Source organism: Mauremys reevesii, linkage group 3 (assembly GCF_016161935.1).
Source record: "Mauremys reevesii isolate NIE-2019 linkage group 3, ASM1616193v1, whole genome shotgun sequence".
NCBI lineage: Eukaryota > Metazoa > Chordata > Testudines > Geoemydidae > Mauremys > Mauremys reevesii.
In genome coordinates this window covers 113,293,391-113,315,463 of record NC_052625.1, presented here as the reverse complement: position 1 = coordinate 113,315,463, position 22,073 = coordinate 113,293,391, and the positions used below count along the sequence as shown (strand labels likewise).

Below are 22,073 nucleotides of genomic sequence, written 5' to 3'. Positions count from 1 at the left end.
AAAATAAAAGTGAGTTGAGATTACTTACTTCTGACTTTAAAGAAAATAATTGTGTTTCTACTTTCTCTCTTTCTTAGATTCTTGAATGGGTCACCAATGATTATAAACTTAACATACTGCTACAGGCTTTTGTACAAGCACAGTCAAGCACATGTCAATTAACACTTCACTCAAATATCCCACTTTTGATAGTGCAAAGCTGCTGCATAGTCTTTACTTCAGTTTCCCTTCTGTTTTAGTTTGCATCCATTTTACTGCCATGTAATGGAGGCAGAACTTCCACCCCTTCAGAAAAGCCTAAATCCTCATCAAGAATAGGACATGACCTCATTAAGACACCCTTAATAGGATTTGGTGATCTGTTCTGTTGCACATTATACTATAAAACTGAATATCTTATCTATGAGGACCAAAGTAGGTGAGGTAATGTCTTTTATTGAACTAACTTGTGTTGGTGGAAGGGGCAAGCTTTCGAGCTTCACAGAGCTCTTCTGCAGGTCTGGAGATGGTAACCAGAGTGTACAAGCTGAATATATGATGGGACAGATTGTTAAGCATGTGGGGTTGTAGACCACTTCAAATAAAGTGGCCAATTAACACTTCTGCAGTCATAGGTGAATGGAGGGTTAGGCAGCAGGGTGCATTACAGATTGTTGTAATAGGCTGTAACATTAATGTCTCGGTTAAGTCCATGGATTTTAGTGTCCAGCAGAGTTATGAATTTAAGTTCCCAGGCTTGTCCTTTTAAGGTTTTGTGCAGATTTCCTTTGAGGATGAGGACTAAGAGGTTAAATATGGAGTGGGTTTGTTTTATACCCCCTCCTACCCCCCCACAAAAAAAGTTTGTCATCAGCTGATAGGGTGTTTTTATCTTTTATCATTTTTCTGTGTGAGTTCATTTGAGAGCGTAGCAATTGTCTGGATTCACCCACATAGATGTTGTTAGGGCATTTGATGCACTGGAAGAGGTAGACCACATGTTGCACTAGGCATGTGTAGGACCCATGAATCTTGAAAGATATGTCGTGGGAGGTACTGACCATTGTAGCACTGGAAATATGTTTGCAAGTTTTGCACCTGTTTCTAGTGTCTAGCAAAGTTATGAGTTTAAGCTCCCAGGCTTGTCTTTTGAAAGTGTTGTGCAGGTTTCCTTTGAGGATGAGGACTGATATCTAAGCATCTTGGGGATCCCCTGTTTATGCGTAGAAGTATTGCCATCTCCAAATTCCAAGCAGCATAATGTTACAGAATCTTTGGGTCAGGGATTTTTATTCCCTTCCCCCAGAGTTCAAACTGTGATGAGATGAGGGTTTGTGCACGTCCCCTCTTCATGGGTGTGAGGGAAGCAATCAACAAAGTCTTCTGTCTGCTGATGTTCCACAATGGTCTGTCTGGTGTCTATAGGTCTTCTTTTGTTGGACAGGAGACTGCACCTCTTGTGGTAAACTAGTATTTAAGACTCAGTAATGCTTTTCCTCTGACTGGGTGGGTGGGGTCTTCCAGCTTCATAGCACACATTTTTATAGTTACAAAGCAAACACTTAAATATTACCTTATAACATGGGATACAGATATTGTAAGTGAGACTAAAGAATCCAGCAACTCACAAGCATTTCATAAAGTCCAAACACCAAATATAGTGCTATGAATCTAATACCTATTTTAACAACACTAACACACAGGTGAGCCACACTGGTTTCCAGCCATTCTTTTGTCAGTCTTCAGTGAGACTTAGAGGCCTTGGCATGAGCTGGCACCTGCGTCTGCTAGCATAATAGATACCCTATATGTGTTTTGATGTGGGGTGACAGGTGATAACTAGGAGTGTGCAGTCAGTGGGGTTTGTTTTCTGTACTGAAGCAGATTCTTTGGGGATATTTGGGTGGCTCATTCTATGGTGAGATCTACTTATCTGGTGGTGTGTCCTTGTTTGATGAAGGCTACTTTAAGTGTGTTTAGGTATGTATCCTCGACTTTTTCTTCAGAGCATATTCTGTGGTATCTCAGTGCCTGGCTGTAGATAACAGATTTCTTAGAGTGTCTAGGGTGGTTACTGGATCTGTATAGGTAGATGTGGTGATCTGTGGATTTCTTGCATATAGTGGTCTGTAGTATTCCATTGTTAAAGCTGAAGGAGGTGTCCAGGAACTTGATACTGGTGTGGAGGTGTTCTAAAGAGAGTTTGATGGATGGGAAGTGGTCGTTGAAGTTGTGGTGAAAATTTATGAGGGAGTTTGGGTTGCCTGTCCAGAGGATGAAAATATCATTCATGGATGTGTGTTGCATTTGTCCAGAAATTGTTCCTCGAGGTGGCCCAAGGAGAGGTTGGCATACTGGGAAGAGATCCTGGAATCCATGGTTGTTCCCATGGTTTGGACAAAGTGTTGTTGTTAAATGTAAAGTTGTTTTGGGTGAGGAGGAAATGGAAGAGTTTGGCAATGTGTTTGGAGTGGATTTCTGAGCTTTGTCCATTGTCTTGTAGATATCTGAGGCAAGCAACAATGCCGTCATGGAGAGGGATGTTGGTGTTCAGGGAGGTGACATCCATGGTGGCAAGGATGGTGTTCTGAGGGAGGTTGTTAATCTTGTGGAGTTTCTGGAGGAAGCTGGTTGTGTCCTGGAGGAAACTGGCCCTTTGGGTGGTGAGTGGTTTCAGGATTGTTTCTGAGACCCAGTATTTCTTCAGTAACAGTGCTGTTGCCTGATATAAGGGTCTGCAGCGGTCTTTTGTTTGTTTATCTTGAGAGGCATGTAGAAGATCCTTAGGGTGGGTTTGTGGGGGGTTGAGGTTGTAGAATTTCTCTTATCTATGTACACTTTCTCCTAATGGGATGAAGCTCCAAAACAATCCTGCTTTGGTTAGGTTTTTTTGTACTGTCATAGCTGTGTGCTTTCAGAGATCCACATTGATATACTTACATAATAATGTAGATGAGGGGTTTGATCTTGAAATGAAGATGGAGGGATTGATTTTGCACATCAGCTTTGCTAACAATGTTTGGTGGGCTCTCAGAATTTTATTACCAAGTGGAAAAAAACAAATCAAGAATAAATTTTATTAAAGCTTTTATTATTTTTAATTCTTTACTTTTATAGTATTTAAATTATACAGATATAAATAAGACAGTCATGAAGACATTTTTTGCTCAGTATTGCACATTTGCTTGTTTTCCATCAAGCACATATTAGCTTGTCAAATCTGAAAAACCCACCAAGGACAAGGGAAACTGAATCCTCCTGCTTGCTCCTTGTAGCCCATGCAACAATTTTATTTTGGAAATAAACCTCTTTCTCAAGAAATGAAGGGAAGGATGCTTGATGCACAGTGAGAAAGACTGGGTATTTTGCATGTGAATGAAAGGTCTCTCTAGCTGTAGTATGAAAAGACTGGTGCTAGGGCAGTGTTCCAGGGATTTTGCAATAATGTTTCCAATTTTTGTTGGTTCTGCTATTTGTAAAGTACTGTATATTGTTTCTAACACAGCTGGAGGCGTGGCAACTTGTAAAAGCTGCTGATGGTGAAGATGAGCTTGCCGTACTCCCAGTATCTGTCCATTATGTGATGATCTGTTTTCCTTCTTGTAGGCGTGTTCTCCAGGATTTTATAGACTGCCTTCTAGATCATTTGGCAGGAGACCTGGCCCAACCCTGGGCACCTGTGCCGCATGTCAGTGCCATGGACATAGTAATATGTGTGACCCTGAAACCTCTATATGTCAGGTATAAATCGTAGGCTCTTCCTAACCTAGCACACTATGTTCTTCTAAAATTAATCTGCTGTGTGCCAAAATTGAAAATCTGGAGGACATATTTTAATCTCTTGCTTTAAAAAGAGGACACTGTCACGGTTGCCGGACCAAAAAAATTAACCTATCTTCAGAGTTTTCCCAGAATGACCTTCCTGAATTAGGGATTCCAGTCATGTAACATATTTTTCCTCCTCCAAACTACTGCTTGTTGAAGCAGGAAACCTATTGTAGAAAGTGCTCCTCTCGGGGCTGGAGATACAAGAGAACCTGGGGAATGGAGATAAAAGGGGCTGGGTCGAAGCGCCTAAGGAAATAGCAGCAATGGACTGGAGTAAGAAGTATGCACCTGCTGTTTATAGGGTTTCTGGGTGGAATCCAGAGTAGTGAGCAGGCCCGGCTTTCCATGCCAGCCACAGGTAAAGGGGCATAAACCCCAAGCAGGGGACAGGCCTAATTTGGGAGCCTGAATGGAAGGGGTTCATTTAAATTTTCTGAGTGGACCACAGGGCCAATCCACTGAAGACCCATCAAGGTCAGCCAGCAGCATGCAGGAGGAACCAAGGGTGAGAAAAGGACTGTGATACTGCACTTTGCCACTTGGAGGCTTTCCAGAGGTGATTGTCCCATTACACCTGTAAGCCCAATATGCAACTCACTGTTTGTTTCACAATAAACAACATGCTATTCTGATAGACAATAACATGCCTGCATTGGTGACACATTAAGATGGAGTGTTAATTGTTTCTCCTACTTTAACAGCTGGAGCAGAGAAAGAAAGGGAAAGATAGATGAACAGGGTGGGAAACTGCAGGAATACATGTGGCTAGTTGCAGGCCTCCATTCCTCCTCCATGCAAACCCATATGTAACACCTACAGCATGTCTTCTGGAGAGTCTCAAAGAAGGCAGCTCCAGTGAGAACTGCATCAGAGACAGTAATGAAGAACTCATTCCGGGAAAAAGATCCCTCGTATCTAAGAATGTTTGACTCCCTTGGGCTGGGAACAAAATACAGTCCACTTTCTTTCTCCCTCCCTCCTCACAGAACTGCAGGCACAACACCGCTGGCGATCATTGTGAGAGGTGCGCAGTTGGATTCTATGGGAATGTCCGAGGCTCTCCAGAGGACTGCCATCCTTGTGCGTGTCCTCTGACCATTCCCAGCAACAAGTAAGCCTGTGGCATTAAGCTGCCTCTTCTAGCCAATAATAACATTGTCTTGGTCTCACTCAGTATCCTCAGTCAGCTGTACACAGTATAAGTGCATGCTAAAAAGTGTCCAATCCACTTTCGCTAATTGATCTTGCTGAAAGAGTCAGGGACTGCTCCCATGCTAATTAGTGATGAATAAATTAATAATGGGTGCAAAATGCAGTGCTCCACAGATAATGAATGTGTGTTACAAAAGATTTCTCGTAAGTGAAGCTAGAGCAGAGCTCAAGTACAATGTAGCCACTAAGGAATTGTAAATAGTCTTTTGCTCATATATTGTGTTGGTATAAATGTATTACAGTGCCTTTCTCTTTCTGCTGTGCAATTTATTGATTCCTTATTTAATGTTACATGAGTTTTAGGCAATTTGTGAAAGATAGAATAGTTTATTCGCAATGCAGTTATTGCAGTTTCCACTTTATTGGTTGCCTTATGCTAACGAACCTTCCCACCTCCCTCTCTCCTTGTTTCCCACAAATGATACTTGAGATTTGTTTGTTATTGTGGTGGGAGGCCCTAGGTGCCATCAGGAGTCATTCTTTGTTACCTCTATAAGAGGTTTATGGCACACGATCTTTCTTTTGAAAGGCTGAGGGCATACAGCTTTCTCCAAAGCCACATTCTGTGTTCTTTCTCACTGATTGACTTTTAGGATGTGCTAATAAGTACTTTGGTCAGTACACTTCCCCTTTGAGATGTCATCTTCTGTCTTCATCATTTTATAATTTTGGGGATGGTTTTGGTTTTTTGGGTAGGAATGGCTCCTATTTCCATCCTCAATACCCAAGATTTCATTGATCTTTCATGTGAATCAAACGGCATCAAGAATTCTTTCAGCGTTCATAAGTGCTGAGTCTAGACCAACCAAACTATTACTTAAGGATGATTCAAGATGTTCCATTTTCCTCAGGAAATTGCTGTGCAACCTCCATAGCTCTTCCAAGTCTTATCAGCCCAGCCAATGAAAGACTTGAATGCGACTTGAATCCAGGTTTCTTCTGTAGCAGTGCAGAGCTTTAACCCCCGGGACATGGTCCACCTGCCTTATTTATAACAGAAAATGTTTTTTTGTATTGATTAGTTCAACCTTAGATTTGATAACTGCCAGCCTGATTATATTTGTTCCACTTTCTCGCTACAAGCAGTTTGAGATAATATTAGCGGGGGGGAGAAATCTATTGTAGCCCCTTAATAATAAAACTGCAGACACATAGGTGAAATACACACGAGCTGGTAACTGGATGACACAGATTGACATGATAACATTTTTTGAAGAAATAGAATTCAATTATTTTTAAAGTTTTACAAGAACACAACTAAGTTTAAGGCTTTAAGTTTTTAAAGATGTTTTTGTTTTTCTGCACAATCAGCATTCAGCTTCAAATATGATGAGCTGAAAAACTGGAGGGAGTAAGTTGCTTATGGGTATGTGGATGTATTTTTATGCAGTTGAAAATGTGTTGGATAATGAGTTTGTGAGTAGTAGATCAATTTATTTACATTTTATGCAAAGGTGTAATTTTTATTACTCATTCAAGCACTATTGATTTAATGCATTATAAGGATGCTGACTGCAGTATACCAAATGAGGGAGTTCTGGGTCACCACCATCTCAGTGCTTTTTCAGCATTAATCTGGTTTGGCATTTCCCTGCACAAATACTTGGATACATTTTGTAGCACTGCACCGTTTTAATGCTTAGCTTAGCCACCACCACCACTCTTTTTTTTTTAAACTATGAGTACAGGATCCTGACTTACTAATATCCCAATAGTACGCCACTGTACACATATTTCACGGGTACACACTACAGTCACCAGTTTACCATATGCATATGGCATAGCGAACAGAACTCATTATATTCTGCATCTAAAATACACACATTCACTGCTTGAGCTAAAAGAAATTATTCTTTCATTAGGGTAGTGTTAGGGCAAGAATGTGTGATCATGATAAACAATCTTGCCAAAGTCTTTAATGACCTCTTCCTAGTCAAAGCTCAGAACCAGTATTCCATCCTCATGCTCCTTGGTCTGTTAGCCATCTTTGACATCATCAACCATGCTCGTCTTGAAATCATATCCTCCCTTGGTTTCTGTTACTCTGTCCTATCCTGATTTTACTCCTCCCTCTCTGATTGCTCCTTCAGAGTGTCTTCAAGAGGTTCTGCCTCATCCTGCTCTGTCCTGGGTCCCCTTCTCTTCTCCCTCTACACCATGCCTCTGGGTATTCTCATCCACAAACAAAAAATCAGCTGTCACCTCTCTGCTGATGACTCACTGATCTACCTCTCTACTCCAGACCTGTCTCCTTCTGTCTAAACTGAAATCTCAGTCTCTCTCTAACATCTCCTTGTGGATGTCTAGTTGTCAGCTCAAACTCAACATGGCTAAAACAGAGATCATAATCTACCCCTGACCTCCGAAGGCCTTCTCCCAGCACCACCATTCTGCCTGTCTCTTACGCCGAAACCTTGGCATCAATTACCCATGAAGACAAGCCCTAAGATAATGGCCTTTCCTATCCATGCACACAACTGAAACTCTTGTTCATCTCATGTCTTGATTACTGCAACATCCTTTTCACTGACAAACATAGTTTTGTCCTGCTCATATCTATTCAAAAATGTTCCTGCAAAGATAGTTTTCCTAGCCATTCACTTTGACCATGTCAACCCTATTCTTTGCATCCCTCCACTGGCTCCTTTTCTCTGTCACACCAAACATAAACTACTCATCTTCACTCTTAAGGCCTTACATGGCCTATCCACATGCTACCTATCATCTCTCACCCATTATCAAGATGTCAACCCCACCTCCAAATCAGCTCATGACGTCAGCCTCCATTACCCGCTAGTTAAATTTTCAAACAAGCACCTTTGTGCTTTCTCCCTTGCTGCCACTCATGCTTGGGAGGCACTCCCTGTAAACAGTCTCAAAGCTACCTCCTTATACGCCTTCAAAACCCTCCTTCAAACTTTCCTTTGCCATGATGCTTATTAAAAACTTGACAACAGTTAGGCTGCTGGCTACTCCTGGGGGAATTCTGCATCACTGCACATGTGCAGAATTCATGTCCCCCGCAGATTTATTTGTTTCCCCACAGAAAAATGACTTCTGATGGGGAAGAAAAGGGAAGCTGGAAGAGTGTTCACCCATCCCTCCCCAGCAACACAGGCAGGTTGTTTCAGGTGCCCGGAGCAGCTAGTAGAGACATAAATCACTGCTGGGAAGGGAGGGGGACTGGGCAGTCATACGTGTGAGAGAGAGACATTCTGACCCTCTTACTCACTGTTGTGGCATGGTCGGCGTGGAGGGACAGGTCTTTGGGGTGTTTCTGAGGAGGTAGGCATGGGGCAGGCTCTGTCCCCTTCGGCAGAGCAAAATGTAGCAGCCTGCCCGCTTAGTCAGTTGTTCCCATTGTTCTTAGTGAATTCCCCCAGAAGTATAAAACAGATGTAAAAGTTTTAAGGCTCCTTCACATTGCCAGAGTGGTATAAAGGGACAGTATGGCCTTATAAAAGCTTATGGTGCTTTAGTGATTAGAACTCGTTTAAATTTTTGGACTGAAAAAATATGATCCATGAACTGTTTGCTACTGACCTGTCAGTAACCAATGTAAATTGTGAGTTTGATTCCCCAGCCCTCACTTGCTCTTCAGTTGCCTGTGATGTAACACTGAGCATATGGCTGCATATATTGCTTGACTAATAACTAGAAATTAAGGATCAAACCTAGCTACATTACTATTTGGGGTTTGGGGATTTCCTCTAGCGCTCCTCGCTCCCATTCTCCAGCCATTGTATTGTAGTTTAAATAAATTACCTACGTAATTTAAACCAGTGTGATTATATTGACCATCCACAGGCATGGCCGCCTGCAGCTCCCAGTGGCCGTGGTTTGCCAGGAGACGGAGCATCTTTTTGTTCTGTTTGTACAGCACCTAGCACAGTAGTGTCCTGGTCCACAACTAGAAATCCTAGGCATTATGGTAATAATAATAATAAATAATAATCAGAAGAAGAAGAAGTAACACTTCAGCAGCTCTGAATCTATCCATTAGAGAGCAGAGGCACCCATACACACCACCAGGCGCTACATTACAAAACAAGGACCAGAGGACATGGAAATCAGCAAAGTGTGGCTGAGGTGGGAAAATTTACTGTTGCTGGAAAAATAGCAGAATTTTTCCCTTCGCTGCTCACCCTTTGACACCATTCACATCACAGGTAGGGACTTATAGAATTGTTATCACTGATGAGTATCTCTCCACTAGATGCACATAGTAGCTACATAGTGGGTAAGAAAGAAAGTATGTAGTGGGCAAGAAATTCCAGATATTAACATTGAAGAGCAGACTCTATTACTGGCCTTGTACAGCTGCTTAGAGTGAGATGGCATATAAATGAAGTACAGTAGAAATGGCTTTTTATTCTTTTTTCCCCCCTGGTTTAGCTTTAGCCCTTCTTGTGTTGCGGAAGGTCTCAGTGATCACCGGTGTACCGCTTGCCCACCTGGATATGAAGGCCAGTACTGTGAAAGGTATGGTAATTGTGTGGTCTGAGATAGAGAGAGAGAGAATTAGAAAGGGGACAATGTAGAAAGAGGCATAATGCCTTTCAATGGATGTCAGTAAACAACTCAGCATCTTCTAAATATGCTTATTTTGATAAGTTATTTCCTCTTCTATGTATGGTTTAAAAACTGGATTTATCAGGTAGTTTTTCAATTTCTATTGTAAATTGACAGTGGATAAACTCATTATTATTATTAATGCTAAAATTCTATTGGCTTAGTCCAGGGGTCAGCAACCGTTCAGAAGTGGCGTGCCCAGTCTTCATTTATTCACTCTAATTTAAGGTTTCGCGTGCCAGTAATACATTTTAACATTTTTAGAAGGTCTCTTTCTATAAGTCTATAATATATAACTAAACTATTGTTGTATGTAAAGTTAAATACAGTTTTTAAAATGTTTAAGAAGCTTCATTTAAAATTAAATTAAAATGCAGAGCCCCCCGGACTGGTGGCCAGGACCCAGGCAGTGAGAGTGCCACTGAAAATCAGCTCGCATGCCGCCTTTGGCACACGTGCCATAGGTTGCCTACTCCTGGCTTAGTCTTTTTTTACTCCATGTTCTTTTTCATTGTACTCCAAGATCTAAAGAAAATGATATATTTATCTAAAATTATGTAATATATATATAAATTGTCCTGATGTCATCCTAAAATTCCCTTTTTGGCTATTAGTGAAGCCTTCTTGACCTTGACCACAAAGAAGAAATTTACAGTTAGATTTATTAATAACCAAGGAGACTGCAGTTGTTCTACCCATAACAACAAATAGCTGCATAACACAGTATGAATAAGCTGATCACAGTTAGCAGGAGATTATTAGTACAAATTTCACTTTTAAACACAACAGCCAGGTGGTCTCTTGGGGAGAATTTGGAAGTCTCTTGGTAAAAGGTAGATCATGGAGGGAGATTTCAAGTCAGTCTGTTGATGGGGCTTGAGTGTCTGCAAAACTTTCAGGGAGCATTAGGCCTTGGCACCACTTTTGCCCAACCCTGCTGCCCTGATTGAAACCCACATATTGATTACAGGATTGTGCCTATAATTAGTTGGTCAGGCAGTATGCACATTTTTCCCTTACATAAATATATATTTGTTCATAAAGTGCCAAAAAAAAAACAACCAAACCCAAGACTTGTGCTTTTGGGCGCTCAACTTGGTATAGTCTTGGCAACTGCAGACAAGATAAATATAATACACTATGCATTCTTAAGAGGCCAAATCTGTGTTCATATTTATAATGTCTAGATGTTCCCCTGGCTTCTCCGGTGACCCAAGAACTCCAGGAGGGTCCTGCCAAGAATGTGAGTGTGATCCATACGGTTCACTGCCTATCCCCTGTGACCCTGTCACCGGACAGTGCACCTGCAAACCTGAATCCACAGGGTGGACTTGTGCAGGCTGCAAGCACCAGCATGTGCGTGATGGCATGGAGTGCATTTGTACGTATACTAACATTACCTTGGGGGTCAGGGGGTGTTCAGGGTGGTTTGTGTTGCATCTCCAGAGGTGAATCTTGCTGTGGTGCCAGTCGATTCTGTAGCTGTTTTGGTTTGTTTTTCTGAAAATACCCACCAGACTTCTCATTTCCGTAGCATTCTGGCCTCCCATTTTCACAAGCCTCAAGCTGCTCGGAAAATCTTCAGTACAGTTTAATAGCATCATTGAAAATCCACAACAAGGCTCTGAAGGACTTCTTTTAGTCAGTTTCAAAGTTTGCAGTTTTGCCAAAGGTTGGGGATGCTACTGTGACAGATTAAAGATCTGGGTTTATTGAATATTTTAGTATGCTCCTAAATGTTTAATCAGCAGCTCCACTGCTTTTTGCCATGAATCATACATAGACTCTGAAAAGTATTCATCAAGGCTTATAGAAAGCCTTGGACATGCTGGTTCACAACCTCCTGTTGAAATCGAGAAGACAGAAGAAGTCAGGGTATAATCTATTCAGGAACAAAGAATGTCTTTTGTTTAAAAGAGAAAATGAATAGCCAATCCAGCCTAAAACACCATTGAGTTACATTTTACAAAACTCATACTTTTTGCCCTTGCTTTCAGTTTGTATGTGTTCAGATTGTCTTCTCTTTTATTATTTTTTGGAATTTGGTTTCCATGAAATTGGATATTATGTTTGTTCTGAGCCCAGAGTTTCATTTTTCTATGATAATTCCTTATGTATTATCAAACGCACATAAAAATCAGGTTGCAGAACATATTCTTGGACACTTAGTCAATCATGAACTGACATAAGGCATTTTCTTTAAAAAAGAAAATGAATAGGAACTAATTTAATTGTGATTATTTTCCCCCTCCAGGCCTTCACATCATTGTTCCATTTAAAACAGAATACAGATAGGGATCCAATAAGCCCCGGTATATAAGATTTTTATTCTGTGCATACTTGAATATATTGGCAGGGCACAATGAACTGGTTTTAATGTTTTATCTGAATTTTATCTTGTTATTGAATTTTACTTGAAGCTTTTTTCATTTTGTGATTATCTTTTCATGTGAGGCTCATATAACACCAAAGCAGATAGGCACCATAAAACTCAGATTTATTTCCATGTTGCATAAAATCCTGGAGTACTCATTTAATCGTTACCATTAAACCAGCTAATACGTAACCAGGACAAATTGCAACCGTGCAACACAAACAATGCAAAATAGCCTAAAAACCTAAAATTGACTTGGAATAATGTAACAGCTCATATTCATCAAGAGCTAAGTATGTCTTTCGAATAGTGGAGTCCTGTTTAAAGTATACTAGGCATAACGGGTCTGATGCTGTCAGGTGCAGAACATTGCAGTCATTTGGGCTTTCAGCATCTCTCAGGAAGTGCTCAGAATCTGGCAGGATGAGATTTATAAGTGTGCATACAGTGCTGGCTCTGTTGAAAGTATTACTCCCACTGCATAGGGACCAACATTGTCTTGTCAGTGAACAGAGAGCTAGGTGGGAAACGTCAGTAAGTGCTGAAAAAGGACACTACACTCTCTGTATAAGTCTGTTAATATCTTCATATATTAGAGAGACTGATAGACAGACCCAATATACCCTAATGTTATAGGGCTTGGTTCTCTGTTGTCCTGCACCTTGTCTTTTCATTTACATTGATGCAATGTGAGAGTAAAGTGCATGTAAAATGCTACTAAATCAGAATGGCAGTGTTCTACACCCTCTCTTCAGTGTTGTCAATGACAGCACAAGGTGCAGGGCAATGGACCATCAAGCCATGCTGTATACAGCTACTTACCTATAAAACATTGACCGCATTTTCCAGTGTGGCATCTAAAGTAAGCCATCTAAAGCCATAGGTAGGTACCTAAATGGAAGAGGCCTAATTTTCAGATGTGCTGAACATCCAAAACTCCCAGTGAAGTCAATGATAATTTGTAAAATACAATACACTGTATTCATGCAATACTAAGGAAAAATAAGTCTATGGTTATTGTGTTACTTATTAGTAATATAGGCAAAATTGTCAGTGCAGCCTCAGCTCAGCTTGTATTTTTGTGTGTATGCAAATGACTTGCATATATACAAAACAACATTAGTACTGAGTTTGCATGTGCAAATGGGTTTTAGCATTTGCACACACAAAGCTCAAAATTGCATGTAGAAGTGCCAACTTGCAAATGTACAAATAGAGGTATTTTCTCTAATATGTTTTAATATGTGACCCACATTTTTCCTAGTTGTGCACCAGAGGAGATTAGTATTGAATAATATAAATCAGATATGACTCTACTCCCCATTTCCACAGGTCTGCCTGCTCCAGTGACAGGTTGCCTATTCCCCAACCATAGTGGAAACCCCAGGTAGCCTAGAAACAATATAGCCAGCTCTATGCTTCTCCCACCTAGCCCATCAACGGCATTCTAGGGGCATAACAGAAACAAGAAGTGTTGGTGATACACTGCTGATCTCCACTGATCACCAGCTGTCAAAGGGCCTACCATGAGCCATTGCAGAGAGCAGGGGCGGCTCCAGGCCCCAGCACGCCAAGTGCGTGCTTGGGGCGGCACGCCATGGGGGGCGCTCTGCTGGCACGCCTGCGGGAGGTCCACCGGAGCCGCGGGACCAGCGGACCCTCCGCAGTCATGTCTGCGGGAGGTCCACCGGAGCCATGGGACCGTCGACCGGCAGATCGCCCCCCGCGGCGTGCTGCCATTTCGCCGCCCAAAGCACGTCAGAGAGGCATCATTTAGAGCAGCTCTGAGGCTTTGTCCTCCTCCCCAAGCCCACAGCTGTACCAAGTTTAGCTCTGGTGCAGCTGAGAATTTGGCCCCTTTATGTTGTTATCCTTCAGCTTGCGTGTATAAAACATTTTTTCCCCCAGAAAATGCAATAGAACTCTTCTGGCTAACCACTTTCAACTGTAATAAAACCGTAATATTAATTAAGTGACTAATAGTGACTAAAATAGAGCAAATTAATGCCCCAGAAGGAATATTATATACATTCAGTATTTCAAACAAATGATATATGAGTATTCGCCTGGATATTTTTCTTCCCTTCAATAATTTCATTTTAAATATTGGTGCATTGGTGGTAATTGTGATTTAAAGTCCTAGGTTATTAGATGGTTTAAAAATGGTTTAGCTTAATGCAAATATACATACACACACATAAAAGTAATATAAATTTAAAGCATAGTCCTGTTAAACTATTAACGCTTTGGTCTATCATATTTAATATTTGTCCATTGATTTTGGATTGTTAACACCAAATGATTTCTACTAATTAATTTTTTGGAAGCTAAACTAAACATCTTAATGGTGGAACAATTTAAAGTGAGTAGGCAAAAAATAAACAACAGAGAGGTGTGCATTTGCATTTAAATAATCATATTTTTGACTGAACATAAAATTTATTTATTTACAATATAGTGTCATCTTGTCTAGCAACTATTTCATAACATCATTTTTGTTGCTTAGAAGCTGGCATTTTTGTCTGTGTTGTTTTGTAATAATTATATTTTAGAGAGCCACAGGCAGAATGGAAAAAAGGGGATTTTTTTAAAACATACAATTGTTGTACAAAGGGAAGAATTTGTGTACAGTCACACAATAACAGAAAGATAATTACATGTGGATAGCATAGACACATGGAATAAAGCTCCTTATTACACTTCCAGAACAAAACAATGTTAGGTCCAGTCTGATGAGCAATGATGAGAAAAATTATATCCAAAAATAAATTTCTTCTGAGAAGTTCAATAGTCAAAATAGCCTAGTATGCCTCTGAATTCATTCTAAGCTATTTATTTATTTATAAATAAGTAATTTTTGGCACTAATATCATTGCCCCCAATTGATTGGTTCCTGCTGAAACTATCAGATTTTCAAAAATTCCTGGGAGTGAAGAGTTTGTATGCTCAGTGTCATGCTGAGGAGGCCTCCATACTAATTAATATACATGATCCTTGAAATTTGTGTTCTCATGTAGTCCAGTTCTAATGTCTTATTGTCCCCTTTTTGTTCAAACAAACAGTAGCCTTCATAACCAATTAGAAAATTAGAAACAGAGCTTATTTTTAATGATGCTGGGAACAAATTGTTTAATTTCAAATATGAAAAATTTCCCCCCAGATTTTCTCTAATTACTCACATATATTAGTTTTAATTTGTAATAATTTACTCTGCTTAGGCACCCCTATGATGTTAAATAATAAAAATATCTATGCATTTTTCACCACTATAAAATGTCACCATTGACTGACAGCTACCACAGCCCGGTGTCAGAGATACAAGCAACACAATATCCTACTTGTAATAGACATTAGTTGTGGTATCTCGGGTATGGGGGTGTAAATGTTGACCTTTTGACAGTGACCATTGTATTTCAGAAATATGTACTTCTCTGTTGGAGTTAAAAAGGGATGGCCGCAATCCTTTATGCCCATGAGTAACTCAGTGTATGGGTGTTGTCTTTTTCCAGCTCTCTGCCCTTTCACCTGCATTAGCTGGTTTTGGGCATAAAAACTTAAAATTGTGCACATGGCCACAATATGTAACTTGGAGTTCCTAAAGTTCTCACGCTTGTCCTCCCTCCCCCTTTCTCCTCCAATATGGCTTGAGCCAAAGCCTACTGAAATCAATGAAAATATTTCCATTCATTTCAATCAGATTTGGACCAAGTCTATAGTCTGTTGCATCTTATCTTAAATTAGATCCCGATCCTGCAAAAACTTACACATGCTTAACTTTACGCTCTGTGAGTAGTTCTAGAGACTTCAACTGGACTGTCCAGAATGCATAAAATCATGAGTGAGTCGTTGGAGAATTAGGGCCTTAGATTGTAAACTCATCTGGACAGGAGCTAAGACTTTGTGTGTTTGCACAGTGGCTAGCACAATCCTGATTGGCCCCAATCCTTATAAGAGCTTCTAGGCTTTGCTGTAATACCCATAAAAATAATAAAATAATAATTCACCTACTAAGCACTTTTCAGGGGATCAATTATATGTACAATTCAGACTCATCTGTAAAAGTTTAGTCACAATATTTTGAGATCTGCAGCAATATTTAAACAACAAATCCTTATCCTCAAATATATGCTGCCAACATGGTACTAATGTGCAAACAAGGACTTAAATGAAAGGGTGAAAAATAAAAGGGAAAGGGAAAAAATGTACGACAAATAGAGAAGCTGGAAAAGATATTTAATTATATAGAATTTTGTTTATTTAATTTAACCCTGTGAAAAGAGATGGACATTGCACTATGCCATGTAGACAACAGACCTTGCACTCTACTACTGGAGAGAGAAAATTTGAGTAAATGTCCTGCCATCAGCCCAGCAATTCCCAAATTCCCCAGCAATGGTGTAGCATCGTCAGCAGTTGGAATTGCAATCCTGTGTGAGGAGGATGCCTTTTTTCTCTACAAAATGGCAGACTCCCATGTGGCGTGTCTTCACATGTATGGCTCATGTGAAGTCACACTGTGCAGAGGAGCAAAATACCATCCTGCATGCTTTCTGGGGTGGCACAAAGCAATAAGTCTGAAAATGGGGTTATGAAAGCAAAAAGTTTGAGAACCACTGCACCAGCCTCTGCATGTTTAAATCTTGCTAGCTACTGAGTCTCAGCCATCTGCAACAAATGGGGAATTATGAACAGTGGAGAATAGAAGTGAACCTGAGCCATAAAATTTTGACCCAGATCTGGGTCTGTTTTTTCCCAAAATTTGGAGACATAGAGATCACAGGTGAAGTCCTACCTCCAATGAGGTTAATGGGAAAACTCCAAATACATTAAATGAAACCAGGATTTCACTTCTTTTTCCCTATGGAAAAAGGGGTAGCGATTATATAAGATTGATTAGTTTAGTGAGTGCTCTGCACAATCAAGAAAGACACTTGGGATTGATTCCAGGTTCACCCTCCCACTCTCTTTACTGGCAGTGCCTGGGATTGCAGAAAGAGGAGTAGATAGTAGTCAACATTAAAAAATCAATAATTATCAGAGGTTGCCATATAGTGATATCAGAGATTCCATGGATTTCCCTTATACTTAAACTGGGAAATAACTCTGTGTAATATGATGTGTTGGCACTTCATTGCTGATGATAATATTTAAGACAAAATTCTGGGTTCAGTTACACAATGCCAATTTCTGCCATAATATTTTGCTCTCTTTTGTCATGCAGAACTTACACTGATGTGAATGGGTTTTCTGCACACGTAGGGAGAGTGGTATATTACACTTGAGGTATTTGTAGTACTAAGAACAAAATTATGCTCCCAGACACTGGGTTTGCCTTGCTCTGGAGCATTCACTTTTACAAAAAAGTATCAGCATCGATCACCTCAGGAGTGAATCCATCTCTGCCCTACTCATCCAGAAAAAACCTTTAAAAGATATAGCACTGTATAATGATTCAAAACACTAGAGCTTACAGTGGTTTTACTACAGTGTTTTGGATCATTATTAGAATATTCCATGTGGGTATTTTTGTAATGGAAATTCCATGTCATATGAGGGCTTGAAAGTTAACAAAGGGAAAATAAACAGAGGAAAATGAGAGATCTTGTGAGATCTTTATGCCATACAAAAGAATTCCAGAAAAAGGAAGACTTGATGGAGAGCCTTTAAAATATGATCTGATCTGTGTGTATTTGAAAAAAAATCTTATTCCATTATCATTATCTTTTGCTTTTTTACTTAAAATAGGTAAATGGGTAGATGTCTGTAAAACATATATATCTTGAAGTGTCATTTATTATGAGATCAGTGTTTTGTGAAACCATTTTTCTTTGGCATACATGCTTTCTGAGATGCTTTTCACTAGGAGGTAAATCAGAATATTTACAGTACATATTATGCATGAGAGATTGTGGTGAAAACTGAAAATACAATATTTTGTATTAATTGCCAGCCGAAAAGATTGTAATAGTGATGGCATGATTTGCCCCTTACACTTGTGCACTGTTATAATGATCTGAATTTAAAGTTGCATTTGTTAATATTAGACAGTGATTTATGCTGACAGTTTTATAGATAAAGCTTTGGAAACATTTAGTCATATAAAATACATTCATGCTATTGCTCAAATACATTCAGACTGTGTATTGGAGTAACTGTCTCTTCTCCTCAGCTGTGGTCCCGACTTGATGTAGTTCATCTTTTCAGCCCGATTATCAAGCAAGAGGTGTTAATTCATATCGCTTGCTCACAGAAAACTTATTAAATGACAGCCGTTTATTCATTGAGAATACTTTATGTTATAATCTATTCAAATTTTTCCTGTTACGGCAAATTAAGTTGGGTTTTAACTTGCAACCCATTTTAATTTCTAGTCTCTTCAAAAATATTGAGGGCAACTAGAAATTTCTTATTGTCTTATGTAATATACAGAATAAAATAAATCAGAATAAAATAAAATATCCCTAAAAAAATTCCCACACTTTAAAAGAACACTGTATTTCTCTTAGGTAATGGATTTACACCCTCCAAAATGGCTATCAGATCTGTGTCTCTTCTTGACCAATTAGGAGACAGATGTTGGTATATAGAACACACAGCTTGCTGTAAAACATGCCTTTAGCTTATGGAAATATGTTTTTTCTCTCTAAACACACAGATGACAAGAGGTGAGTCAGTAATAGGCTTTTTTACATACAGGCATAAACCAAAATATAAGAGCCTTCACTAGAATAATTATAATGCACTTCATCTCAAGCAACAAACTATTGAGACATAGGGAACAATTAAATGAAGAAAGTATCAGAGGGGTAGCCGTGTTAGTCTGGATCTGTAAAAGCAGCAAAGAGTCCAGTGGCACCTTATAGACTAACAGATGTATTGGAGCATGAGCTTTCGTGGGTGAATACCCAAGTATTCACCCACGAAAGCTCATGCTCCAATATGTCTGTTAGTTTTTAAGGTGCCACTGGACGCTTTGATGTAAGGTGCCAGAGGACTCTTTGCTGCTTTTAAATGAAGAAAGGAACTCATCAAATAACAATATCTATCCTCCTTCCAGTATTGGAGGGGTAGCCGTGTTAGTCTGGATCTGTAAAAGCAGCAAAGAGTCTTGTGGCATCCGACGAAGTGGGTATTCACCCACGAAAGCTCATGCTCCCAAACGTCTATCCTCCTTCCAGTGTGGCTAGCCTGCCTACTTCTTGCTGCACTAAACCAACATCCATTTTCTCTCATGCCTCTCCAAGTAGCTCCTTGGTGTATTAAACCAGTATCCATTCTTCTTTCTACATCCACAATTGGACCAGCCCCCTGCTTCACAATTCCACTGGCCTCACCTGATTTAGAATGAGGGAACATTCTGATGACTGTGACTGAACATTATGAAAAGCAGAGGAGATTTAATCTACACGGAACAATAGATTTCAGATGAAACTGTCATTCTGCATTGAAAATCATCTACCATACATCCTATTTTTACAAAGATGCACATTTTGCTTAATGGTTTCCTACCCATTAGGCAGCTTAAAAGGGTGTTGTTGAGTGAGATAATTACATCCTTGTAAAATTTTAGGCACAGCCCTCTGTGTCTCTTGGCATCCCCAATGTATTCATTGTTTCACAATTACTCCACCTTCCGAAATGCTGTATAGTTTTACTGAACCTATGTAACACATTTGTGCATGATGATGAGAGACTCATACTCCTAGAGAGGCATACCCATAATTTTCTGTTTACAAGGTGAATAATTTTCTGTCTACAGGGTGAATAACATTAGACTATAAGGTTATGTGAGCTTCTTTTAATGGATGATATAGTACTGGGGAGAAAAGATTCAAACGCCTTTAAGGCATATGCAGTACACAACAGTCAAATAAATTATAATCTGAATAATGAAATGAGGTAGAGGAAAGCACTAAATAATGGGAAGTGATCAGCATTTTCATACTGACCCTTTTTGCAATCTGCATTGCAGTTTAACTTGCTTGGCCGTGCTGCTATGTGTGGTGTGACTATAAAGTACATAAATGACATGAATTCAAGAGGTTTGCATCTATTCAAATACATGGCAGCACAATCCATAGTTCTTTTTTTTAGTGCTCTTTAGATTTGCTGAATTACCTGCCTGCTTTCTCGAGACTTCCTCTAAATTGCTCACCTAAATTAGGATTTTGTACAGGCTAGTCTATAACATGTAATTTTTTCCCTCTTTATGCCAGGTAAGACTACTAATTTAACTTTATAGGTTTTATATCATACTGTCCCATTATCAAGTTCTAGGCAATATTCCCTAGTTATTGTTTTCATATTTTTTCTAGTACCAGACATTTGTTGGGTTTAATTATCTGAGATTGGTGGCATTATCGTTCACAGAATTGTAAGTGTACTGTAAAAGATTTCTGACTCAAACATCTGCCTTAAATGCTTAACAGGAATAAATATGCTTTACTGTCTCTGTCCTTCCCACAGTTTGTGATGATGAATGCATAGGACTCCTTCTAAGCGACTTGGATCGACTAAACCAGATGACTCTGAGTGTCAACCTCAGTGGCCCGCTGCCTCCTCCATATAAAATGCTGTATGGCTTTGAGAACACAACACAGGAATTAAAGGTATATGCACAGCACACATACATCAATCCAAGGATTCAGTACAAACATGTATACATTTGCCTGTACGCATAACCACAGCTAGAGGTAGGGAAAAAGAAAAATTAAAGGTTTAATTACTTCAAACTTGTCACAGTTGGTAAATAGTTATTACAATTATGTATTTTGACTTTATGCTAATAAGTAAATCATGCAGTGGTAATTTATGTTTGTTCACTTGGATGGAAGGAAATATATAGCAGGCATAGAGACAATGAAAAGAAATTCTAGTAAAAATAAATAGTATTCTTGTTAACAGTCCATAGAGCAGTTACATTGTAGTGAGTGTACTGTGTACTCTACCACATGCATATATTTTATATCCCATATTAAAAGATTTAAAGCTGTCAGGACCTCTGAGTAAACAGTTTTGAATGGGTGTGACATTAGTCATTAGTGTCAAAAAAGGAGTTGCATCTGCAATGAGAAGAAAGCTTTGATGTTTCTTCCCTCTATTATTTCTGAAGCCCTGAAATCCATGAAATGCTTTTTTTCCCCCAGCATTTGCTATCACCTCAGCGAGCACCAGAGAGACTCCTTCAGTTGGCACAAAAAAACCTGGATACCCTCGTGACAGAGATGGACGAGCTACTGACAAGGGTAAGTCTGTAGCATTCTGAGGTAAAGCTAGGGGTTGTTTAAAGGGATGCTTCTAAGTGACAGACAAAATTCTTTTTGAAGATGAATTAAACATGAATGAATGGCTGAATTATAAATCACTTTTCACTCCCAAAGTGCCAGTTTCAAATCATTCCCCACCCCTCCCCAATATCATCTTTTGGGGGGGGCAGTATGTTGAGATGTGTTCTTTTCACATAAACATATAATGTAAGCAGAAGCAGGTACTCAGCAAGAATGAAAGGATTTGAAAAAGATAGTGCTAAACAAAAGAGAGCCATTATTGTGGCAAATATGAACAAGTCTCAAAAGGGGTGCTCCTAGGAGTTATTTTACAAAACCAACAGGTTAAACCTCCAGATTATCACAGAGTGACTCCTGTGGCTGGAGCCTGTCTTTGGAAAATAGAGTCCTTCAGCAAGTGAGTTAGTAGATTTCTCTCGTTTCCCCCTGCATTGAAGTGTTGCCTCTTGAACAGTCTTCGGATTTTTGCAGAATCATGTAACACATAACACACATAATAAATGGAAGGAAAGGGAGATTGATGATAATGAATATAAATCAGAAGTTAGGAATTGTAGGAAATTGATAAGGGATGCAAAGGGAATGGATAAAAGAAGAAATCTATGGCCAGCAGAGTTAGGGACAATAAGAAGGAGTTTTTAAAATATATTAGGCACAAAAGGAATCCTGACAATGGAATTTGGTCCATTACTAGATGGAAATGGTAAAATTATCTATCATAATACAGAAATGGTAGAAATGTTCAATAAATATTTCAGTTCTGTATTTGAGGGAAAAGAGATGATATAGTCTTATTGTATGGTGATGATAACATTCTTCCC

At 39.5% G+C, this 22,073-nt stretch overlaps 1 protein-coding gene across 13 annotated transcripts in view; it reads left to right on the top strand.

Moving 5' to 3' along the window:
- The window catches only part of LAMA2 (laminin subunit alpha 2), a 477,311-nt gene that overhangs the window by 349,531 nt on the left and 105,707 nt on the right, over positions 1 to 22,073 (top strand). For 11 of the 13 annotated variants that reach the window (XM_039528773.1, XM_039528772.1, XM_039528762.1 and 8 more), the window contains 6 exons: positions 3,586 to 3,720; positions 4,794 to 4,918; positions 9,415 to 9,501; positions 10,779 to 10,972; positions 20,432 to 20,574; positions 21,112 to 21,210. In XM_039528773.1, coding sequence (XP_039384707.1) covers positions 3,586 to 3,720; positions 4,794 to 4,918; positions 9,415 to 9,501; positions 10,779 to 10,972; positions 20,432 to 20,574; positions 21,112 to 21,210 — 783 coding nt within the window. The remainder of the gene's footprint in view (positions 1 to 3,585; positions 3,721 to 4,793; positions 4,919 to 9,414; positions 9,502 to 10,778; positions 10,973 to 20,431; positions 20,575 to 21,111; positions 21,211 to 22,073) is intronic. The other 2 variants (XM_039528766.1, XM_039528765.1) reach the window with 2 other exon arrangements.